Source organism: Sceloporus occidentalis, unplaced genomic scaffold (assembly GCF_023333645.1).
Source record: "Sceloporus occidentalis isolate IW3139 unplaced genomic scaffold, rSceOcc1.0.p SCAF_2, whole genome shotgun sequence".
Taxonomy (NCBI): Eukaryota; Metazoa; Chordata; class Lepidosauria; order Squamata; family Phrynosomatidae; genus Sceloporus; species Sceloporus occidentalis.
In genome coordinates, this window is record NW_028316982.1 from 41,315,519 (window position 1) to 41,341,826 (window position 26,308).

A 26,308-nucleotide genomic window follows, 5' to 3' on the forward strand; every position below is an offset into this window, starting at 1 on the left:
ATTAGATTTACTACCGCCATCTTAAACTGTATAAATGCATATAATACTTTTATTGTAACTATATTTTTTCATCAATTTTAGGACCGTGTATATGTACAACAAAATAATGTGGAGAATGTCTACAATTTGGGATTAATCATCTTTCGTGATCAAGTTGTACGTTATGGATGTATTAGGGATCATCTCCGACAGACATTGTTGGACATGATTGCAAGGGAACGGAAAGGAGAAGTTGTAGACAGGTATGACTCTAAAAAGGAGTTCCTTTGAGACTATTTCCTTGATATATGTGACCTATGTTCATGAATTCATTTTTCTGCCTTTGTTTGCTTTTCTCAGTCTTATACTTCATTATCAATTTGTTGTTTCTACTGTGTTTGAGCTGCTATTTAATAATTAATTAATTCTTTACCATTTTCTTTGCTGTTTCAGATTTAAACTTGATTTTGTTTTGCCTACATGTTCCCTTAGTATATGAAGTTATAAGACTACATACATCAGTTGCATACGTTCTGTTTCCTTCTTCTCTGAAGCAGTGCTACTCTAAGTGCTTGTCTCTCAACAATTTTTGGTCCCTGAGCGATTGGTTTCCAGGAATGAAAAACAATTGTACCCAATATAGTTTTGGTCCCTGGCACACTGGAAAAAAATAATTGCTGATCCTCCACATCAGATAGCTTGAGTAGCACTGCTCTAAAGAACTACACCTTCAACAAGTCTTTACTTGTCAACATTTTGTCCTTACTGGCTTATTTACAGAATATAGTGCTGTTAGTTGTTAGTGTTCCATTACTAATTTGAAACTCACAAACAATATTTAAATTCCTCACTGCCCCATATATCCCAAGTCTGTGAGCTCATATCTTTATTTTCTGCATCTGTCTACACACATTTAATATTAACATTCCTCTACAGACAAACTGTTTTGTAGTTTTTCTGCAAAGTTCTTAATTTATATTTACTGTATGTATTCATATATAAGTATAGATATTTTAGTAAAAAAATTGACCCAAAAAACCTGGATCACCTTATCCACAGGTCAATGTAAATACTGTACTTTATCTCTCATTTAAAAAAGGGCACCATCCCCTAGTAAAAGATAAGGGTATAACCTGTCCTGGAAGCACTGCTCTCATCTATCCTGCCTTTAGCGTGAGCACAAACAGTTATGTCTGCTCAAACTTTGGAAGTTCTTTAGCATTGTTTTCCTTTGCTTCATCCTTTAGATACTTTGTTACATGCCCCTAAGTTTTACTCTTGACTTATCCACAGGTCATTTCAAAATCCATAGTTTTGGCCCCAGAACCTACTCTGACTTATACATGAGGTCGATTTATAGTCGAATGTATACTTTAGATATTTTTTGAATAAAAACTTTGAATAAAATTTAGAGATAACTTCTTAAATAAACTTTGAATAGAATATCTAAATTTATATTTATACATTTCTTGAATAAAACTTTGTTTTAAAGCCTTTGATTGCATAGATCATCAAATGCTATGGAATGCCCTTAAAATATAGGAGTCCCTACACATCTAATAGTCCTGATGAGTAATCTGTACTCAGTACAAGAGGCTACTGTCAGAAAAGAAACAGAATGGTTCCCAACAAGGCTGCATTGTTCAACCTATATGCAGAACTTATTGTAAGAAAAGTAGGATTGGCCATAGACGGAGGAGGAGTGAAAATAGAAGGAAGGAATATCAACAATCTAAGATATGCAGATGACACCATAATTCTAGCAGACAACTTCCCAGACAAGGAAGATCAAGGAAGAAAGTACAAAAGCAGGTTTACTGTTGAACATAAAGAAAACAAAAATAATGACCACGGAGAATCTATACATATTCAACCTAGACAATGAAGAAATAGAAAGAGTAAAAGAGTTCCTATACTTGGAGTGCTGAGGATCGCTTGTATGGCCAAAAGGCAAACAAATGTGTCCTAGAGCAGATCAAGCCAGAAATCTCTCTGGAAGCCAAGATGACAAAACATAGGCTGTCATACTTTGGACACATCATGAGAAGGCACGACTCACTGGAAAAAACAATAATGCTGGGAAAAGTGGAGGGGACTAGAAAAAGGACATTCGTATGCTAGATGGATGGACTCTATTAAGGAAGTCACAAGTATAAATGTACAGGAACTAGGCAAAATAGTGGAGGACAGGGAATCTTGGAAATGTCTCGTCCACAGGGTCACCATGTGTCAGGATTGACTCAAGCAGTTAACAGTAATAACAAAAACTTTGTGCTATAGTGTGGACTATTACAGTGATTTTCAACTAAAAGAGGGTTTTTTTCACTGTTCATTCATATACTGTTCACATACATTTTCACTTCAGCTTTCTGTTAGTCAGGGGGAACTAGTTGAGTCTATGGACATGCATAGTTTGCGAGAGATTCTATGAGAGATTATGACTATAAAAAAAACTCCATTTTTTTTTTGAGCTCTGGATATAATAATTTTTATGCCGAGATTCACTGTAAAAAGGTTCCAAAAGACTAGTTTAGACTAACAGTTGGATTTGCTTGGATGGATTTGCAGATTCTTAGTTTTTTGTGGGGTTTCCGGGCTATGTGGCCATGTTCTAGAACTCTTCTAGAACATGGCCACATAGCCCCGAAAACCCCACAAAAAACTATGGATGCCAGCCATGAAAGCCTTCGACTCCACTTTGCAGATTCTGTTTCTAGTAAAAATTAATTTAATCTAACAACTGTTAATATTTTAACAGAGGAGCAATAAGGAATGCTTGCCAGATGCTAATGATTCTAGGCCTTGAAGGAAGATCGGTCTATGAAGAAGACTTTGAAGCTCCATTTTTAGAGATGTCAGCAGAATTCTTTCAGGTACAGTGTATTATCCAAATGTATAGAGGATGTTTCAACACTCTGCTTTGCTGTAGTCTGCTTAAAATATTTGTTTTTGGAAGTATTTGAATGTTGCAAAGATAAATTAATTATTTTGCTGAAGTAAATTTCAATATTGAATATTATATAGGTTAATTCCCCTCTCCGATACCAAGCCAGAAAAAAAGGGAGGAGTGGACATTGCTTGCAACTGAAAATACAGATATATTATACTTTCAAGTTGTGTTCCATTCTCCCTTCCCTTAAAGCAGCCTTCCTTTTCATTGCCCACATTAAAATTAGACAACCTTCTGGAGGTGAATTTTATAAAAAGTAAGAGGCTGCCTATGAGAGAACTTATTAGTGAACCCACCACACACACAGGAAAGATAGTTGTTGTCTTCATCTTAGAAAACGTATACATTGAGTTCTATGCAAGTAAATATTTTTTAGAAATGTTGTTTGTTATTGAGAGCTGATATCTATAATGTATTTTGTTGTAACATTCATATTGTATAACTGCTTTATTCCATTTCAGATGGAAAGCCAGAAATTTTTAGCAGAAAATAGTGCTTCAGTTTATATAAAGAAAGTAGAAGCTAGAATTAATGAAGAAATAGAACGTGTTATGCACTGCCTTGATAAATCAACTGAAGAGCCAATTGTAAAAGTTGTTGAGAGGGAGCTTATTTCCAAGCATATGAAGACTATAGTGGAGATGGAAAACTCTGGTCTTGTACACATGCTGAAAAATGGAAAAACAGAAGGTAAGAGAGTATGATGGAACCTGCAGTTCTAAGTCTCAAGTTGATGGATATGGAAGGGAGAGATCCAAAAGAAACTCCATGACAAGCTAGGGAAGAAGAAAATGGGAAAGACTTGAAAACCCTTCATTGTTCATATGCTTAATATAAGAAGTGTTGTATCGTCAGTAAGTGATGGTATACTTCTTTCTCTATTGCAGATCTGGCTTGCATGTACAAGTTGTTTAGTCGTGTGCCGAATGGCCTGAAGACAATGTGTGAGTGTATGAGTTCCTACCTGCGGGAGCAAGGTAAAGCCCTTGTATCTGAAGAAGGAGAAGGAAAAAATCCAGTTGACTATATTCAGGTACTTAAAGCCTTAATAATAATAAATAATAAAACCTTATTTGTATTTTCCCACCTCTCCCAGGTGGATTGAGGCAGGATTACAACCCAATACAAAATGCAATATACAAACATAAATCACAACAATAAAAAAAGCAATATAGTACAATGGAATATAAAAATAGATAACAAAAACGATACTATCAAAGCGAAAGAGGAGAGAAATTTTTCAATCTAGGTCAAAGAACATGTCTTATAAGTGATCAGGTGGATCAGCTCGCTGGAAGAGATCTCTCTTAACTGCCCTCTTAAAGGCCTCCAAGGAGGTAGTGAGACGGATCTCTTCCAGGAGATTGTTCCGGAGTTTTGGAGCAGCTGCAGTAAAGGCTTTCTGGGAAGTGGAAGTTAGTCTGGTTGTGTGTGATTCCAACAAATTCTTCCCCTGTGGGGCGGATTATGTAGGGAGAGGCATTCCCGCAAATAACTCAGGCCCAAGTCATGTAAGGCTTTAAAGGTAATAACCAACACCTTGTATTGTGCCTGGAAGCTAATTGGCAGCCAGTGAAGATCTTTTAAAATTGGAGTTATGTGGTCGAATCTTGATGAACCGGTGACCGGTCTGGCTGCCATATTTTGAACTAATTGAGGCTTCTGAACTTGGTACAAGGTTAGCCCCATGTAGAGCGCGTTACAGAAATCAAGACGAGATATTACCAGAACATGTAATATTTTCCAGGCCTGGCCTGGAAAGACTAAGAGCCCTCCTCCCGACCACCATCTTGAGGGGGAGAGACTAGGCCTGGCCTGGAAAGACTAAGAGCCCTCCCCCCGACCACTATCTTGAGGGGGAGAGACGAGGCCTGGCCTGGAAAGACTAAGAGCCCTCCTCCCGACCACCATCTTGAGGGGGAGAGACGAGGCCTGGCCTGGAAAGACTAAGAGCCCTCCTCCCGACCACCATCTTGAGGGCGAGAGAGGCCTTGCAATTTTTTGTATTGTATTGCAATTTTTACTGTACACCGCTATGATCATTGTGGAATAGCGGTCTATAAATAAAACTTCTTCTTCTTCTTCTTCTTCTTCTTCTTATTATTATTATTATGTACTACTGCTTCAAGGTCCTTTCGGTCCAGGTAGGGACACTGTTGGCATATCAACTGAAGTTGGTACCAAGCAGTACTGACCGTTGCTTCTATTTAAGACAAATCCAGAAGTACTCCCAAGCTGCAAACTTCGGCCTTTAGGGGAAGTGTGACCCCGTCCAGGACAGGATGACAAAATTCCTTCCATAGACTTGGGGTACCTATCGCAAGTACTTCCGTTTTCTCTGGATTCAACTTGAGTTTGTTTTCCCTCATCCAGCCCATTACCGACTCAAGGCAGGCATTTAGAGAGATGCCATTCTTAGTCACTGCAACAGTTGGAGGCATAGATAAACATATTTGGGTGTCATCAGCGTACTGATAACACCACGCCCCATGTCTCTGGGTGATCTCTCCCAGCAGCTTCATGTAAATGTTAAGCAGCATGGGGAACAGGATGGTGCCCTGAGGAACGCCAGATATCAGCTCTCTTTTAGAAGAGCAGCTGCCTCCAGCATCACCATCTGGAATCTGCCCGAGAGGAAGGAACAGAGCCACTGCAAAGCAGTGCCCGCAATACCTAACTCCCTCAGGCATTCCAGAAGGATACCGTGGTCAATGGCATTGAATGCTGCAGAGATGTCTAAGAGCACTAGCAGGGTCACACTTCCCCTGTTGATGCCCAGACGGAGATCATTGACTAATGCGACCATGGCAGTTTCAACTCCATATCCTGCCCTGAATCCAGATGAAATGGGTCTAGATAATCAGCTTCATCCAAGACAGCTTAGAGTTGGAAGGCAACTGCTCTCTCGATCACTTTGCCTAGGAATGGTAATAAGGAGACCGATCTGTTATTACTTTGCACCAGGGGGTCTAGGCAGGGTTTTTTCAAGAGCAGTTTGACCACCGCTTTTTTAAGTTGGTCTGGTAATTTACCCTCCCTAAAAGATGTATTAATTAAAGATCTCAACAATGTTTTTACTGCATTACCTCCCTGGGTGGTCAATCATGACGGGCAAGGATCGAGAGAGCACGTTTTCTTCCTTATACTTCCAAGAAGTTTTTCCACTTCATTGGTATTTACAAACTCAAAATGATCCAGTTTAACATAGTCCATGGAATCACTGGACACCTTTCTTACTGTTTCTCTTCTGTGCTGGCCAAATGGCCGTAATAAAGTTATTATTATTACTGTTTTTCTTGTAATGCCCACATCCAGATCAGCTCTTATCTGAGAGCTTTTATCTGCAAAAAAGTCATTAAAAGCATCACAGCAGGCTATAGTTGGTTCCAATAGAGGGTTCAGGGTGGGAGGCAGTTGGGTCAGCTCTTTTACCACCCTGAACATCTCTTCTGCACGAGACTCTGCAGACGCAATATGTGCAGTATAGAACGAATTATTTGTTGCATCTATTGCCACTCCATAGGAATCCAAAAAGTCTCTATGGCGTGTGTTGTCAGACAAGCATTGATGTTTCCGCCAGTGGCACTCTATTTGTTGAGCGGCCTGCTTCATTTTACTAAGATCTTGCGTGTACCATGGTTTCCTATTAGAAGCAGGCCGAAAAGAATGCTCAAGGGCAATAATGTCTATAGCCCTGGTAAGATCGTTATTCCAGGTATCAACCAAGGCTTTGACAGAATCACCGTCATTTCCAACCATAAAACCTTCTAGGGCCTCCTAAAGCCTAGCCAGTTCCATCAGCTTTCAAGGGCGGACCATTCTAATAGGTCCTCCACCCCCGAGGGGGATATGGCCTTCAGTCATACCTTGACCAGGACAGAGCAGAGGTCTGAATCACCTCTGCCCATGGCTTTTCCCGATCCATACTAAAGACCACATCGAGTGTATTACCAGCACAATGTATTGGCCCTGAGACCAGTTGGGAAAGGCTCATGGAAGTCATGAACTCCTGAGTTACCCCTGTTACATCTAATGAGCTGAACCCGAAGGGGATGTTGCGGTCCCACAGGACAAGAAGCCTAGGAGACTCCAGCACCAAGACCAGCTGTGTCAGCTTGGCCAGGGAGTCTGTTAGACAACGGGGTGGACAGTATGCCAACAAAATCCCCAGGTCACACTACTATCTTCCCCCAGCCAGGTTTCTATAAAACATGCCAGGTCAGCGTTTTCCTCTTCTAATAGATCGTAAATTATATGGCTTTTATTCCTAACCGACATGGCATTGCACAGGAGCAGGATACTAATTTTTCCCATATCACCCCCAAAGACATAATTATGCTGAGAGCTGTTCAAATGTTTTTTTTTTTTTGGGGGGGGGGGGGGATCCACATCCAAAGAGCAATTTGATTATCCCCAGAGCTGTGGAGCAGACCTTCCCCTCCTTTGCCTATATTCTATCTTAGTTTTCTAGAGAGTAAATATCTTTGGAGATATGCAGAGCAATCTAATTTTACATGAGCTCACTACTGTCATTGTTTCTTTCAAGAAATCAATTCTTGCCAGAGAGTTTTAACAGCCAATATATATCTATATGTCTCCTGTTGAGCAAGAGAACAACATAAAGCTCTTGAAAGTATTATTGCACACTAAAGAGGTATCACCACTATATCTGATCTCTGGGAAGGATGTTCTTTGAGGAACATAGGAAGCTGCTCAGTCATCAGTGCATAGCCTTACTAACATTGGCCTCATACAGACTGCTAAAATAAAGCTGCTTTGGGGCACTTTGGCGGTATACTGTTTAAATGTTGCATGCGTCCTAAGAGTCTGGAAGCTGCGCCAAAGCTGTGCTCGAGTCTTTAGGACTGGATCATGGCTTTGGTGTGGCTTCCGGACTCTTAGGACGCTTGCAACATTTAAACAGCATACCTCCAAAGTGTCCCAAAACAGCTTTATTTTGGCCTGTCTGTATGGGGCCATTATTAAGATGAACATTTATGCCTTATCCAGGTGCGTCTTTAGGGAGCGATATGTCCTGCAGAAGGTTTTACGTGCTCCAAGAGTCAATTTCTTGGTGTTGTTGCTCTGGTTTTTCCATCCTGGGATGATGCATGGCTTTTTTGACATTCCCGTGCTATCTATTCTCCAAAGACAAATGGAAATTCCATGCAGAGTAAAAATAATTAATGTTCTTAAGTCAAGGAAGATAGCTATGTTTTCTCTTTGGTGCTGTAATTATGTCTTTGTCTTCCCCATAATCAGTTGATTAAAAAATCACAACTTATTTCCTATTCCTTTTGTTCTGAACTTTTCTATCATGTAGGAGACCATTCAGTGGGATTCCCTGACATCAAGGAATTTTTTTTACTTTACATGCTGCATTAGATTAGAGTTTTTGGATAATGAGTGGAGGAGCCCTTTCTTGGGAAATAAAGATTATGCGAGTGCCTTTCCAGTTCAGGAGGAAAGATGTTTTTCATATTAATTCCTTGAAAAGAGCATAAATTCTCTAGTAATAATAGACTTTCCATTTTCATTAACATAATTATCAATTATTTTGTCAGCACGTGGTTAGAAATCTTGGTTTGCTTAGCAAATGACATTCAGTCATCTAATCTCAATAGCAGATATGATTTTGCTAGAGCATGTATTAGAAATTCGAAAACTAAAATTATACTTTGTTTTTGAAGGGTTTGCTGGATTTGAAGAGTAGATTTGACCGCTTCCTTCAAGAATCTTTTAATAATGACAGACTCTTCAAACAAACTATTGCGGGTGACTTTGAATATTTCCTCAACCTCAACTCCAGATCTCCAGAGTATCTCTCATTATTTATTGATGACAAGCTAAAAAAAGGAGTCAAAGGAGTAAGTATACTTTTTCAGTTATAGCTATGCAAATTTTTAATAAAACAGCATTTAAACCTGTATTTGTGTATGCTATATAACTTCTAAAATCCAGTTGAGTAAACAAATTCTGTATAGTTGTCAAAAAATAACTTTGCAGCCACAAAAGCCAGACAGGTGTTCATTTTTAAAAGGCAGAAAAATGATTGAAAGAGGACAGACTATTAACACATTTTCTTTTCTTTTACAGTATTCTAATGTATAGCGCCTTTGCAGGAAATAATAATAATATATTTTTATCCCTGCCCTCTGTGCAACACAACAGGGTGGCTTACAAGATTCAAACATACATCCCCATATCCCGCAATTCCACCCCCCCTAAAATACAATTAAACAACTTACAGTTTAAAACATAATTTAAAATAATAGGCAAAACAGATAAACAATAGCAACAGCAGAATTAGGGGTAAACAAATTAGACTTTTTTTGGTGGCCAGGTATCTATTCAGGGAAGGCCTACCAGAAGAGATCTGTCTTAACAGCTTTTTAAACAAACGCATGTCTTCTGGCAGGCCATTCCCTAATTTTCACCGAAAAGGCCTTCTGGGTGGTTGCAGACAGTCTAATTTTTATGGGTTGCAACAGATTCCTCCCAGACGACCTGAGTGTGTGGGGTGGATTATAGAATCATAGAATCATAGAGTTGGAAGAGACCGCAAGGGCCATCCAGTCCAACCCCCTGCCATGCAGGAAATCCAAATCAAAGCATCCCCAACAGATGGCCATCCAGCCTCTGCTTAAAGACCTCCAAGGAAGGAGACGCCACTACACTCCAAGGGAGTGTGTTCCACTGTCGAACAGCCCTTACTGTCAGGAAGTTCTTCCTAATGTTGAGGTGGAATCTCTTTTCCTGTAGCTTGCATCCATTGTTCCGGGTCCTGTTCTCTGGATCAGCAGAAAACAAGCTTGCTCCCTCCTCAATATGACAGCCTTTCAAATATTTAAACAGGGCTATCATATCACCTCTTAACCTTCTCTTCTCCAGGCTAAACATCCCCAACTCCCTGAGTCGTTCCTCATAGGGCAAGGTTTCCAGACCTTTCACCATTTTAGTCGCCCTCCTCTGGACACGCTCCAATTTCTCAATGTCCTTTTTGAATTGTGGTGCCCAGAACTGGACACAGTATTCCAGGTGGGGCCTGACCAAAGCAGAATACAGTGGCGCTATTACTTCTCTTGATCTAGACACAATACTTTTATTGATGCAACCTAAAATTGCATTGGCCTTTTTAGCTGCCGCATCACACTGTTCAACTTGTGGTCTACTTGGACTCCTAGATCCCTTTCACATGTTGTCTCGTTCAGCCAGGTGCTCCCCATCCTATATCTGTGCATTTCATTTTTCCGTCCTAAGTGCAGTACCTTACATTTCTCCGTGTTGAAATTCATTTTGTTAGTATTGGCCCAGCTTTCTAGTCTATTCAGGTCATTTTGAATGTTGATCCTGTCCTCTGGAGTATTAGCTATTCCTCCTAATTTGGTGTCATCTGCAAATTTGATAAGTATGCTCCCAATTCTGTCATCCAAGTCATTGATAAAGATATTGAATAACACTGGGCCCAGGACAGAGCCCTGTGGGACCCCACTGGTCACTTCTCTCCAGGATGAAAAAGAGTCATTGTTGAACACCCTTTGGGTTCGGCCGGTCAACCAATTACAGATCCATTTAACAGTTACTTTGTCTAGCCCACATTTTACAAGCTTGTTTGCAAGTATGTCATGGGAAACCTTTCAAAGGCCTTACTGAAATCAAGATATACTATATCCACAGCATTCCCTTCATCTACCAAGCTGGTAATTTTATCAAAGAAAGAGATCAGATTTGTTTGGCATGACTTGTTTCTCTGAAACCCATGTTGACTTTTTGTGATTATGGCATTGCCTTCTAGATGTTCACAGACTCTCTGTTTAATGATCTGCTCCAGAATCTTTCCTGGTATTGATGTCAGACTAACTGGACGATAATTGTTGGGATCCTCTTTTTTCCCTTTTTGAAGATGGGGACAACATTTGCCCTCCTCCAGTCTGCTGGGATTTCTCCTGTTTTCCAGGAGTTTTCAAATATGATTACCAATGGCTCCGATATTACATTTGCCAGTTCTTTTAGTACCCTTGGATAATTATAATATATAAAGATCTATATATCATTTATTGAGCCAGCTGATGAATATAAGTGTCCAACCATTCACTTTTGGTCAGACTTAGGGTTTTATAGGGGGAAAAGTAATAAACTTTGAGTCTATATCAGAAACAAATATAGGTACTAAGCCACAGATGGATAACTTTTTTTTCTAAGAAGGGCGTAGCTTCATGGGAAATATCACCAAGGGTGGGGGTGGGGGGTTGAGACTTAGTCAGTGATGAGCAGAGCAAAAGAACTGAAGAGTTTACAGGACAACTCCTGTGCCTTGTATCCCATACTATTTATCTCTCTCCCCCCCACCCCTGTCTGTGACTCTGCCTGATGAAATTCAGCTAAGGAACTTCATGAAAACAATGGGTTTCAGTTTCCTGACCATCAAAGCATTATGCATCGTACTCTTCATCCCCCTAAGAGGAGGGGAAATGGGAAGGGTGCAGAAGCGAGTGCTTTGTACTTCTTCTGCCACTTAGAGCAAGTGCCTGGGGCACCTTATGTTACATAATATGTAAAGGAACTTTGAGTTCTTATTTGTTGTTGTTGCTGTTGTGTGCCTTCAAGTCGTTTCCGACTTATGGTGTCCCTAAAAAAATCAATTCATTCGAAATGTGCTGAAGAAGAGTGCTGAGGATTCCATGGACAGCCAAGAAGTCAAACAAATGGGTCCTAGAACAGGTCAAATGAGAAAGCTCTCTGGAACCCAAGATGACTAAACTGAGGCTATTGTACTTTGGCAACATCATGAGAAGGCATGATCACTGGAAAAAACAATAGTGCTCGGAAAGATGGAGGGAAGCAGAAAGAGAGGAAGGCCTTCATGCTAATTGGAAGGACTTTATTAAGGAGGTCACAGGTATGAATGTACAGGAACTAGGCAGAGTAGTGGAGGACAAGGTGTCTTGGAGATGTCTCATCTACAAGGTCACTATGGGTCAAGATTGTCCCAAAGGTGGATAGCAATAACAAAAGGTGAACCTATTGTGCGGTTTTCTTGGCAAGATTTGTTCAAAGGAGGTTTATGGTTGCCTTCTGAGGTTGTAAGTCAGCTATAGATAAAGTTCATGAAGCTTTGTTGGCAGGTTAGATGTTAGATGGAGGAAATTTGCATATGGATCGTGATTAGTAGTGAGAGTGGAGAGACGCTGAGGAGAACCAAGATTCATGTTTGGAGAAGAGGGAAGATCTGCATTCTTGAAGTAGGGAAAGAGATTGCATGTGGAGAGACTGTTTTAAGATTTGGTTTTATAATACGGTTGGCCCACTGCATCCATGGATTTTGTGATCACAGATTCAACCATCCACAGTTTAAAAATATTCAACAACAAAACCGCAAAAAGTAAACATTGATTATGCCCATTTATACAAGGGACACCATTGTATATGATGGGACTTGAGCATCCACAAATTTTTATATCCATGGGGATGGCAGTATTGTAGTACAGTCCACTCTCCCCATACACGGAGGATCCATTCTGGAACACACACCCCACATATGGGGAAAAGTATGTATACTCAAGCCCCATAGAAAATAATGGGGTGCATGCTCACGGTGGTGCATGGGATGCGTGGCGCAAGTATGCGCCCCACTATTTCTGGCAGGGTTTGCCTTCTTTGTAAGCTCAAAGCCAGGAAACACAAGCCCACCTGTAAGGAGGACCAACTGTACATTAAAATAAAAGAAGGGGCAACTGCAAGTATCTGCTGGAGAAGAGCAGTAAGATCCATAAAACATGTGAAATAGCAAGAGCCTTTTAGGAACATGATTGATTGGCGATATTTGTGGCAGTAGTTGCCCTTAGGATCCTACACACACATCAAGTATTAAACCAGATCAGTTACTTGCTATCACCCAGAAGCATTTGTCTACTTTAATACAAGGTGTATATGCCCTCTGTAGGCCTTGTTTTTGAAAGAGAAATCTGGAATGTTCAAGTTGATGCCATGGCCTCTAAAATGCATAATTTTACCTGCCCCCCCCCCCCAAGATTTCAGCACCTAGCAGCCAGGTGCATCCCCCATTGTAATGAGGCTCAGATGCAATCTTTTACAGTAATATTGCCCATTTCTGCAGTACATATGAAGCAATTAACTTCAAATAAACATTATATTATTATTATTATTATTATTATTATTATTATTAACCTTTATTTATAAAGCGCTGTAAATTTACACAGTGCTGTACATACAATCTTTTTAATTAGATGGTTCCCTGCCCTCAGGCTTACAATCTAAAAAGACATGACATAAAAGGAAAAGGGAAAGGTGGTGGGGCTAGTAGGCTAATACATATAAAGTACATAGCAATACATGAAATGGTTTGATAAAACAGGCATCAAAAGAACATCAAGTAGCAAGCGACAATTATGCAATGCCTGGGAACGCTTCTCTGAACAGGATGGTCTTCAACTCCGTTTTGAAGCTGGTTAAAGAAGTGATGGCCCTTGCTTGCGGGGGAAGAAGGTTCCAGGAGTGAGGAGTACTACTTTCCTGTTTCTAATTTATTATCCTGTAGTCTTGACATCTTAGTTTTTTAAGAACCTCTTTAAAGAACAAGTGTCTGAAGCACCACTGTCCATTGTAACACATATTGTATAGTTATACTCAAAAGTTGAGAGATGGCTAGTATATATGATAGAAGGAACTTTGATTTGTTTGTCCTGCCATTTGTCAATTGTCTTGTCTAAATATATATATATATATATTTATTTAGTGCAGGAGTGGGGAAACCTCAGTCTGCTTGTGCTCTCTTCAGGGACACCCAACCACACATACAAATTTATGAGGAAATTGCCCAAAATGGGTAACTTGCCACTCCTGGAGGCATCCAGTAGTGTGAGATCACTTAGAACCACTACCTGAAACTGTGATTAAGAATCCTATGGGGAAGGGGAACCCAACAAATTAAAATCCATTTTTGACTAGTGTGGCCTGGTGTAGCGTAAAAACATGGGAATAATAATAATAATAATAATAATAATTATTATTATTATTATTATTTTCCCACCTCTCCCAGATGGATCGAGGCAGGATCACATTTGTCCATTCGGAATAGTGTTTATTCCAATAAGGGCCAAGTTAGTCACAGAAAGTGTGATTTCCATAGGAAACATGAAACTGTCCTAAAAGGTCTGTGGTTGTAATCCTTTGTACACTGTATGGGAATAAAATTGGTTGAACACAGTGAAATTATGTCTGCCAAAACATTCGTTGGATTGAGCTGTCAGTGTTATTCTTTAATCATGGAATTTTGTGGGCACACTTTGTATCAACAGCAATTGGCACTATTCACGTTATTTTGTTTTTGTCTTTACAGCTAACTGAGCAAGAGGTAGAGACTATATTGGATAAGGCAATGGTTCTGTTTAGGTTTATGCAAGAGAAGGATGTATTTGAACGATACTATAAACAGCACTTGGCAAGGAGGCTTCTGACCAACAAAAGTGTTTCAGATGACTCAGAGAAAAATATGATTTCTAAATTAAAGGTAAGGTCAGTCCCTACAATCCTCTTCTGCTTAGTAGTTTTTTAAAAAAATCTTTCTGGTTTCATGTCAACATTCAGTTGGTATAATAATACCTAAAGTGGATAATTGCAGTTATATTAGGACTTGCCAGTGTATTTCAGCTGTCAGATCTGACAATACTAAATAGTTATGTTTCTAAATACTAAAATTAGGCCTCTAATCATTTTCATTCTCAATTGAAAATAGTTTTATATGGTCAGCCCGCAGCATTTTAACACCCAAATCTATTTGTCTTTTTGGAGAGATTTGATAGATATATTGCTATTTTCTATTTCCATTCCTTTGCATCCATTTAATAAAATTTTTCTGTAGATTATGGATTGGTGTAAATCGTGACATAAATTAACATTATGACTCCAACATGGGTGTTTAATGTACTACTTGGTGGAATATTCTTTTTTGTCATAATTTGAAATTATTGGGGGGAAAGTACACAAATATCTCCTCTATTTTGTGATTCTGAATAGCTGGCTTGATATGCCATAAATAATGCCATTCTTTTTTGCAGACTGAATGTGGATGTCAGTTCACATCAAAACTGGAAGGAATGTTCAGGGACATGAGCATCTCAAACACAACAATGGATGAATTTAGGCAACATCTACAGGCAACAGGGGTAAGAAATGAATTGTTGGTTTGCTCTCTCACTAGTATCTGAATGCTGATTTCTCACATTTCTGTTTCTTTTTCACACATATTCTGAACACAGTAGTAAAATAAAACTTAGTTCTTAATACAGCATTGAATTTCTGGCTTATTTTTTTATATAATTGTGTGCCACTTGTTTACAGGTTAACATTCAGTGCAGTTTCAGACAAAATGCAAAATAATGAAATATTGTTAATATAAAACAGCATGATTTTAATACACACACACAAAATGAAACAAAAAGGAGCAGCTAAATAACAGAGTAATATTTTCAGTTGAAAAATAACTGCATCTCACAATAAAGAATTCAAATCAGCCATGGTATTAAACACAGAGAAAGAGAACAGACTTTGTGTGACTCCTAAAAGGGACCAGTGTTTTCAGGCAAGTGTTCCTTGGGGAGTGATTTCTAAAACTGGTGCATCTAGAGGAAATACTATCTCCCTGCTGGATACTTTACTTATTTCCATAGATGAAGGCACAAAGAGAAAAGATTCTGATGAAGATCTCAACTGTGGCTAGGTTTAGAAAGTGGCATTTGGTTCATTGCATATCTTTCAGGGCTTTGAAGGTAGAAACCAGCATTTTGAATTTGTCAGATAAACTATGAACCATTACTGTTCCTTATGAGCTGACATAATACATATTCACAGCGGCATGCTCCTGTTAGTATTCAGTGCCATAGTTTGAACTAGCTGAAATTTCCAAAGGCAGACTTGCAAAAAACATAGTGTTCCTTGAACTTTTGCTGTAGAAAGATCAATAATCTAGGCAACTATACAGTATACTGCTGTACTAAATTGGTAGCCAGTGCAGGTGACAGAGCACAGGGATAACATTATTGTATCAGCCAGTCACAATTAAAAGCTTACCTGCCTTATTTTTACGCAAACAGGAGGTTTCTGGACTGTGAGGTTTAAAACAGCATTTTGAATTGGGCCTGGAAACAGATTGGTAGCCAGTGCAGATGGTAGAGCACATGATTATATCAGCCAGTCCCAGTTAACAGCCTACCGGCTTTGTTTTTGGGCTAACAGAAGGTTTTTGGACTGTTTTCAAAGAGAACTTTGTATATAGTGAATTTCCATAATCCAAATGGGAGTGCGAATAACTGTTACCAGTCTGTGTCAAGGCTGTAATTAACAGTACTTCATTCCAGTTACAGCCCTCCAGAGATTCTCTCCAAAACCTTATCATCTTGGTTTTGGAGTGATTTTGTGCACCTGGTCCTTCTAGCCTTTTGGCTGAAGAGCGGGGTATAAGTAAATAAATATTATTATTATTAAACTTGATATGGTAGCCATTTCTCAGCTTTCCTCTATGGAAACAGAGACTCTCGGGAGAGTCATTGCAGCAGGGATAGAAAGTGTCATTGACAACTGATTGCTGTTTTAAAGTAACAATACATTTCCCTTTTGAGACTGGGCAGTTGTAGGCCAAAATCTATTACTCTCACCAATCATCCCTCTGTTTACTCTTGGGATCTTTTCCCCCCTTTCCCAGTCATTCTCTAACAGTGACTGATCTCCCTACTGCCACTCGGATCCAAATGAAATTGGAGCAAAAAGAAGTGACTATTATGACAGATTAGATCTTCTCATGTTTCCTTTTTCATTAAAGTGTTTTTGTGCTGAAAGAATGTAATATTCTGTATCAAGCCAACTGAAATTCTGAAGCCTGTAGTTTGAATCCATTGCTCCGGGTCCTATTCTCTGGAGCTGCAGAAAACAAGCTTGTTTCATCCTCAGTATAACATCACTTCAAATATTTAAACAGGGCTATCATATCATCTCTTAACCATCTCTTCTCCATGCAAAACATACCCAGCTCCTTAAGCATTTCCTTATAAAACATGGTTCCCAGATCCTTCACCATTTTGGTCACCCTTCTCTGGACATGCTCCACGTTCTCAACATCTTTTGAATTTCAAAAGGAAGAGTCTAGCATCACTGCTGCATTGTTATTAGATTGTGGAATGTCACACACACACAAAGTATGGTCTGAAAAATTGGCAATGTCTGACATCAGGTTTTGATGTGGGCAGGTAGCTGGGGGCATTGGAGATAAAAAGGATCATGGAGGGTAATCACTTTCTGAAAGCTACAATAGTGGCTGCAGAGGGAGGAAAGTGGCAAGATAGCAAATTGAAACAAGATGGAGGGAAGGATAGGTTAGAGCAATGAAAACGGAAGAAACCATTAAAAGGCTAAGGAATATTAAAAGATGAGATAGACTGGAAGGTGGTTTTTTTCTAGAAACTGAATTCTAAAATCTAACATCATATATTGATTCACACTGAATCAGGTGACATGTATAGTTCTAGACATAGTAACTTTTAAGGCCAAAAGAGAACTGACTTTGACTGTAAAAGAGACTCTTCCTTCATTCCTGGCATGACCTTGAACATTTTACTCTGAAATTAGTCACCTCTCCTTTCTCGCGGACTTGAGATCCATATTCTTGATTATTCACGGAGGGGCAATCTCCGTTATCCTTATTGGGGCCCATGGGGCGCGCCCCATTCAAGCCTAAGGAGCTTGAATATGTGTGAATCTCCGTTTTGGGGGGGGGGGGTCTGGAACAGATTCCTCGTGAAAATGGATGGTGGACTGTAATGGGGGGGAAAAAGATACATAATCCCAGCCAAAGAAACCTTTTTCTAGAAACTGAATTCTAAAATCTAACATTATATATTGATTCACAATGTTTTCTTTGTACTATGCTAATAGCAGCTTCTGCTCTCAAAAATTCACTTGATGGCTTCTGGACTCTTCAAAAGATCTAAATACTAGTAGTGTTACATTGTGTTCACTGTACTCCTGAAGCATTTGTTAGGACCTGAAATAGAGATATACTGTGTGCAACATTGGTTCTACATTTTATTGTATGAGGAAGTGAGGAAGTTTCATTCAAAATTGCATTAATTGCATACTGTTTATAAGGCAGTAAGTTGGTAGTCAGATAGATCATATTGTTGTAAAGAGTTGTTGTTGTGTGCCTTCAAGTCATTTCCGATTTATGGTAATCCTAAGGTGAACCTATCATGGGGTTTTCTTGGCAAGTTTCTTCAGATGGGGTTTGGCATTGCCATCATCTGAGGATGGGAGAGTATGACTTGCCAATGGTGATCCATTGGGTTTCCATGGCCAAGCTGGGATTCAAACCCTGGTCTCCAGAGTCATAGTCCAACACTCAAACCACTGCACAAAGCCTGCTTTCTATGATATGTTACATGTGCTTTAGGACTAAGCTGTAGAATGGCTCACAACTAAGTCTAATTGAACTGCTTCACCAGCAGATGGCATACATCCACTTTTTGTAATGGGAAATAATCAAATAATTAAACATCTTATTTGGTTAAGCATCATGCAGTATTTATTCCATTGACAGTTTTTGTAGTGTATATTCCTTAACGTTTTATTACTAATTTTTTTTATGCAAGCTACAGGAAGAGAGATCCCACCTCAACATTAGGAAGAACTTCCTGACAGTGAGAGCTGTTTGACAGTGTAGTGGAGTCTCCTTCTTTGGATGGCTTTGAACAGAAGCTGGTTGGCCATGTGTCAGGGGTGCTTTGATTGTGATTTCCTGCATGGCAGGGAGTTGGACTGGATGGCCCTTGTAATCTTTTCCAACTCTGATTCATTAAAGCAGCCCATTAGGACTCTGTACATCTTCTATTTTATCATCCAAACTTGGTCAGATCTCTCTCTCTCTCTCTCTCTCTCTCACACACACACACACACACCCCAGCTGTTGCTGTTGTTGATGTGTGCCTTCAAAGTATCTCTGACTTAGCTTATTATGGGTTTTCCCTTTGCAATATTTATTCAGAGTGGATTTGCCTTTGCCTTCCTTCTGAGACATAGTGCAATTTTCCAAAGGTGAGTTTCCATGTCCAAGAGTCTCCAGAGTCAATGCTCAACACTCAAAAAATTACACCATGCTGGCTCAGCTCTTGGACACATAGATAAATGAGATCTGCATAATGGGGCAACGAACACCCAAAATGCATATTTTCATTGAGGGAAATGTTGCAGGGGAAGGCATGAACCCACCTATCCCAGGATCATGGTTATGGTGATACAGGTGTCTCTGCAATGTGTTTGTACAGAAGCAAGATTCTGTCAGAATCTTCTGCTTCATCCATTTTGGCCATGAGTAAAATGAAGATGTTACAATGTGGCAAAATGAATATTGGAATTGTTCCTTCTGCATCTCTTAGCTTGTTCCATATCAAAATGTAAAGGGTGCCATCTGTTCTTTGGTAGCCTTATTGCTGAAAACTCTGATACTGTTGTTTGTGGTAAACTGACTAAGTGTAGGATTATAATTAGAAGGCATTTTTAAAAATAAAACATATGCTGTTTGAAGTAATAAAAGTAGAGTAAGGTTGTAAACAGTCCTGTTGAATCAGATGAAGGGTTCAACTAGGCCAGCATCCTGTTTCCATCAGTAACCACCCAGATGACTCCATTGAGGTCCACAAGTAGAATATCTGACAGTATTAGGCCCTACACGAAGCCGCTGGAAGAGATCATCCAAGACATGGGGCGTGGTATTATGTCATGGCTAGCCAAGAGCAGGACGAGGAAGAGGCCATGGTTCCTCAAGTGCAAGAGGAGATGGAGGCTATACCAGGTCCTAATCCTGCCCTGCCAGACCCCAGCCCTGATCTCCCAGCCCCAGGGTTTGAAGCTCAGCAAGGTTCTAGTTCTGTGGAGATCCCTCCTGAGGCTCAGCAGCCTAGTGGTGACTCTGTGGAAGAACCAAGCCTGGAGTTTCTTTCCTTTAGGCAGAGAAGAACTGAGAGTTCTTGTATGCGTCGATCCAGGAGGCTTGCAGAGAGGCAAGCTGCTGATAAGCCACAGCTGGCACAAGGGAGGGCGTTTCTCATTTAAGCAGCTGAAGAGCGCCGACCCTTTGCCAGCAATTATTGCAGAATCCTTCTTTGTGATTGCTGTCAGCATTGGCTTCTTGTTTCCTGAACCCTTGTTTGTCTTGGACCTACGACTTTGGAATTAACTGGACTATTGCTACCTTCTGGCTGCCCTGACCTTGGACCGAACTGACTTCCATGAACTCTGGTATCCTGGCTTTGTTTGTGGCTTGCTTCTCTTGGACTAACAGAAAGGTCTGTAGACTGTCTCCCAGCTCCTTTCTTGCTGAGCCATCACTATCAGCGTTGGTTTGTGTGTGTGCTGGCCGCAGTCCAGGACATGTTAGCAGTATGCTGATGACACCCACATTTACTTCACTATGTCTGACTGCTGCAGTGACCAAGGATGGCATCTCTCCTCTAAATGCCTGTCTTGAGTCGGTAATGGCCTGGATGCAAACTCAAGCTGAATCCAGAGAAAACAAAGGTGTTTGCGATAGGTACCCCTGATCCAGGGATGGAGAATTGCCAGCGAGTCCTGGAAGGGGTCACATTTTTCCTCAAGGATGAAGTTCGCAGTTTGGGAGTGCTCCTTGACTAGTCTCTAGAGTTGTCATCTCAGGTGGAGGCGATGGCCAGGAGTTCTTGGTACCAGCTTCGGTTGATACGCCAATTGCACCCCTACCTGGCTCAGAGGGACCTTGAAGCAGTGGTACATGCACTAGTAACCTCTTGTTTAGATTTCTGTAATGCGCTCTACATGGGGCTACCTTTGTACCAAGTTTGGAAGCTTCAATTGAACCAAAACGCTGCAACCAGACTGGTCATGGGAACATCAAGACCAGACCATATTACTCCAATATTAAAATCTCTTCATTGGCTGCCGATCAGCATCCGGGCGCAATACAAAGTGTTGGTCATTACCTTTAAAGCCCTTCATGACTTGGGCCCAAGTTACTTAAGGGAACGCCTCTCCCTACACAATCTGCCCCACACTCTCAGAATGTCAGGGAAGAAATTATTGGAATATACGAAAACTAGACTAGTTACAACTTCCCATAAAGTGTTTACAGCCGTGGCCCCTAAACTATGGAACAACTTATCAGAAGGGATCTGTCTTATTACCACCTTAGAAGCCTTTAAGAAGGCACTTAAGACGGATCTCTTCCAGTGGGCCTATCCATCTGACCTTCTATAGCTGATCTAAAAGAACAGTCCCACTTCTGACTTTGATAGCATAGAAAACAGACGACAATTTGGTCATTTTAGTGATTGTTAGTAGTCTTGTTGTTCGTTCTATTGATTGTATTTTTAGATAATGCTGTATCTTGTATTTTATTGTTGATTTTATTCTCTTGTAATCCTGCCTCAATCCACAGGTTGAGACGGGAAATACAAATTATTATTATTATTATTATTATTATTATTATTATTATTATTATTACGTGTTCCCCCCCAGCATGTAGTATTTAAAGGCATATACTAATAACATCTGTATAAGTACATTCCATTTAGATCCCAGGTAACTAATGTGCTGTGATAGAAGTATCCTTAGCTAAGCCTTAGCCCATGGTGCTATTGTCAGTGTTTGTGATCATCTCAGGAATTAGATTAATTTAAGAGAAGAGGAAGTAAATGCTAAATTAAAAAATGGCTGTTCAGTGTCTAGGAGCCTTAAATTATTCAGTACCATTAAAAACCATTCATGTTAAGGCCATTTCAAAAGTCAAAATCTCTACCAAATTATGAATCTCTTTTGAAATAGAAGGCTAGTAACTTAAGAAAAACTAGGGAATAGTGGAAGGGAGAATATAAATACAGTACTTTTTTAAAAATAAAAAAGAAATTGTTGACTTAAAGTTTTTCCTGTATATAGCTGGTTAGGAAGCAGTTTGGTAGAAGAAGGATATACTGTATATACTCATGTATAAATCTAGAAATTTTAGTCAAAAATTGACCCAAAAGTTGACTTATCCATGGGTCAATGTAGGTAATGTACTTTAACTTATTTTTAAAAAGGTACCATTTCCTGGTGGAAGGCAAGAGTGTCATCTGTTCTAGAAGCATTCTCTCACCCATCCAGTTTTTAGTCTGACCAGTTATGCCTGCTGGAATTTTCTAAGTTCTTTGGCATTGTTCTCCTTTCCTTCATCCTTTACATCCTTTGTTACATGCCCTTAAGTTTTATCCTCAACTTATTCACGGATCATTTCAAAATCCATAATTTTGGCACCAAAACATGCCCTCAATGTTAACTTATTGTTGAATATATGCAATAATACACAGAAGAGTAGTAATTTATCTTCCTTGAACTATAGTAGTTCTCCCCATCCATAATTAGTTGTGGTATAAAGAAGTACAGTGGGCCCTTGCCTTATGTGGGGGATCCGTTCTGGACCCCCCTGCATAAAGCTAATTCTGCACATGCTGGCGCCCCGTTCATTTGAATGGGGCTTGTGTGCGGCGGTGCAGGAGCATGTGGGGTGCCACGGGTGCGCACCCCATTCATTTGAATGGGGCGCGCTCCCCGCAGCTTGAGCTCGTACACTCAAGTCTGCGTAAAGCGCGCCCATGTATAACGCAGGTGCACTGTACCACCAAACGTTTCCAAAAAGTTCTGAGTTGCTATCAGCATGAGATACAGTATTTGTACCTTCACTTTTTCTGTTCTATTTAGTCCTCCTGGTCCAGGATAGCTACACATGATCATGTTGATTTTTAGGGCCACTTCATATGTTGCACTTATATAATACTTAATGAAAATCTATTTTAAATAGTAAACTATGAACTTCATGGAATGTGGGAGACAGAAAAATGGGGGGATAGAAACCACTGTGCAATGCACTTTTATCTTCCTTTTTGCAGGTCTCATTAGGTGGTGTTGATCTGACAGTGCGGGTTCTCACAACGGGCTACTGGCCCACTCAATCAGCCACACCAAAGTGCAACATTCCCCCAGCCCCCAGACATGCTTTTGAAATATTTAGGAGGTAAGAAACTGTTAATACTTTATTGTGAATAAAATGGGTTGTAAAAATATGATGACCATGATCATGCGTGTATTAAATTCTTCTGTTAGGCACACCAAGAATTCTTTAACTGTTGCTTCCAGCTGTAGCTAGTGGTAATGCATTGGGTGCTCCTTAGTTTTCTAACTTCTTGAAAATCCTTTTTCTAGTGAGGAGGGGACTGAGATAGCAGAAGAGTCCTCAAGCAACCCTTTTGATTCCACCTAGGTGTTTCTGATGTCTACAATCAGATATACTGATGAAATATTTTTGGAAGTATTTTTGGGGACTTGGAAAGTTCTTCATCCATAACCTGATTTTATAACACTGAGTTTATATATGTTGCTTATAATAGCTGATTCTTGTTTGTTGTGTTGCCTGCCACAAAATAAATTATATATGACTGCATGAGAATAGTTTCCAGTGTTTAAAAAATGTGCTGTTAAGTAGCCATTAAATGTCTTGAATTTTGTAGATTTTATTTAGCCAAACACAGTGGACGGCAACTGACACTCCAGCATCATATGGGCTCTGCAGATCTCAATGCCACCTTTTATGGTCCTGTTAAGAAGGTAAGTGCTTTAGATATCAATAGGGATGAGGAAGAGAATAATTCAGTTTGTATGTATTTTATTATGAATCGACCTGACCCATATTTCTCAAACCAATAAATGTTCCAAATGCACACTGTCCCTTGATATTTGCATTTCTGTTAATTGTGTGATCAAGTTCTGCAATTTTCAAGATGCACATGAAATTTAATAGAGAAAAGTATTCCAGAAAATGTAGCCAGGGGAGGGTGCGGGCATGAAAATGCACCATTGCTGAAATTATTTCCAGAAAAGCATACAGTGGTCAGAACTGCATATGGATTGTATATATTAAAGGAAATGTGCAAGTGCATGCAAACTTAAAATAAAACAGCAAGCTTGTGCAGAAATAGCACAAAACAAACTCAGTACTGGAAAACAAAGAAACAAAAAAAGTTATTGCATTTATTTTCAGGGTTTGTGCGAATTTCTGACTTCCCTTTCTTACTTTATCGCACTACACAATAGCACTGAAGACTGAAATACTACAGTCTATAGTATCCTATGATCCAGGATCTCTTAAGAGCCTCCCCCCCCCCCCCGCCCAATAACACTTCTGTTGCATCATACAGCCAGACAGGACTTGGAAGACTGATGACCATATACAATAGCGACAGCACGTTAGAAAGCAAGCAGTTTGAAATAAGTTTTGCTTTAGAGCAGAACTGAAACTTTGAAGTAAGAAAATATAGATAAATATCTCAAAATGAAGATCATTGTTTTGAATTTGCCGGTATATGAGTCACACAAGAATTCAAAATGTTACAGTATGTACATAGAAAGCTTAATTGAGGAGCCAAACATAATGTTCCAGAATGATTTTTGTCTTTTTAAATTTAAAACAGGAAGATGGCTCAGAGGTTGGTGTAGGAGGTGCCCAAGTAACTGGCTCTAACACACGGAAGCACATATTGCAAGTCTCCACTTTCCAAATGACGATACTAATGCTCTTTAACAACAGAGAAAAATACACTTTTGAGGTATGAGCTTTAACTTTCGGTGCTACCTGTAAAACTGCATCTGTCTCCTAAATATGCATTTATTTTCCTGCACTGTACTTGAATATTCAAATTATTCATCCCGTTGTGAGCATTTGTACAGATTACTGCACACTGTGTAGAAGGCGAGTCTGTTAATGCTTAATAAATAATAATAATAAAATATTTATTTGTATCCTGCTTTTCATAGATCAAAGCGGCAACAACAATCAATAATACAGTTACATTCATATAAAAATCAGATTAAAAACATCAACAATACGTATCACAATCCTGCCAGCAGCAAATAAAACAATACAATGCGGTGAGATTACAAATTAGAGAGGGGAAAACTAGCTGTAAGGCAGTTTAGGGGAAAGCCTGTTGGAATAAATGGGTTTTTAAACCCTTTTTGAACTGGTCAAGGGAGGTGGAAGAGCGGAGCTCACTGGGAAGTGAGTTCCAGAGCTTGGGGGCAGAGATAGAAAAGCCCCTCTGTGATGTTACAACATATCTAGACTCTGGAACTCTAAGCAAATGCTCCCCAGCCGACCTGAGTGTGCGGGGCGGATTGTATGGAGAGAGGCGGTCCTTCAAGTACCCTGGGCCTTAGATCTTACTGGCCCTTAGAAATACCATGGTTGGGAAGAGTTTGAGCATTCATTGTATATTTAAATTTGTCTTGAGTTCAGCTCTAAGTATATATTTCTTTGGTGCAAATATTTTAATTCATAGGAGGTAAGATTTATTTAGTCATTTTATATATTGCTTGGCATATCTAAACTTGATATCTTAAAACTCCATCAATCTAACTTCAATGAAATGAAAATATATTAAGCTCAAGCTGTGGTGTATACTTTTTTTCCTGAAGAATCATTTTATTTGCTTATATAGTAGCACATAATGTTTTTATCTGGTAAGCTACCTTGGTTCCTTCCTGGGAGAAGGCGACATTGAAATGAAATGAATGAATGAATATAGATAATGAATGCTACGTTGGGATTTTGAGATAATGTGTGTGACACAATAAAGTGTAAAATCTTGCCTTTAAATTGCATCACATATCCGGGGGGGGGGGGGGGGGAGGGGACTGACAAAATGTTTTTCCTGGATTGGATCACTTGACCCTGTAAGTGCAGAACTTCATTTATTAACATTTCTACACATTTTAAAAATAAATCCTTACATATTGAAAACAAGGAAATCAGGAAGGTTGCTCATTAGCCTCTTTGGGGATTGACTTTCTTTTGGTTGGGCAGGATTTTCTGAGAGGTTTCTTCACCTTTGCCACCCAGCAAACCTAGAGTCTGGCAAGGCATAGACCGGAAAGGACCTTTCAGCTCAGTTCTTGAACAGATTTATTGAGTAAGGTGGCAGAAATTTAACTGACTTGTACAGCTGAAGTTGATATGCCTCACTATATTAAATAATAAAAATACAGTAAATGCCTAAACACATTGAGTGAGATCCTACTTCTTCTTCGTGGTCTCTGCGAATCACACAAATGGGTTTATTCTGCGCCTGCGCAGCAATCCTCGGAAACTTCTAGAATCTCCAGGCAGAAAGCAATGTATCTTTCTGCAACTTTTTGGCGGTAGCCCTGCCCACCCATATATAAGGCCCCTGGTGGCCCGCTCCTCTTCAGTTCCTTCATTCCGCCGCGCTAAGCAGCTCGAGGAACTTTGCTTGCATCTTGTTGCTCTTTCAC

The 26,308-nt window shown here is 39.7% G+C and overlaps 1 protein-coding gene across 1 annotated transcript in view; it reads left to right on the plus strand.

Moving 5' to 3' along the window:
• The window catches only part of LOC149318197 (cullin-3), an 87,212-nt gene that overhangs the window by 50,054 nt on the left and 10,850 nt on the right, over positions 1 to 26,308 (plus strand). The window contains exons 4-13 of the mRNA XM_089509220.1: positions 82 to 242; positions 2,738 to 2,852; positions 3,391 to 3,619; positions 3,817 to 3,962; positions 8,620 to 8,796; positions 14,289 to 14,459; positions 15,007 to 15,114; positions 22,891 to 23,015; positions 23,509 to 23,605; positions 24,469 to 24,603. Coding sequence (XP_089365346.1) covers positions 82 to 242; positions 2,738 to 2,852; positions 3,391 to 3,619; positions 3,817 to 3,962; positions 8,620 to 8,796; positions 14,289 to 14,459; positions 15,007 to 15,114; positions 22,891 to 23,015; positions 23,509 to 23,605; positions 24,469 to 24,603 — 1,464 coding nt within the window. The remainder of the gene's footprint in view (positions 1 to 81; positions 243 to 2,737; positions 2,853 to 3,390; positions 3,620 to 3,816; positions 3,963 to 8,619; positions 8,797 to 14,288; positions 14,460 to 15,006; positions 15,115 to 22,890; positions 23,016 to 23,508; positions 23,606 to 24,468; positions 24,604 to 26,308) is intronic.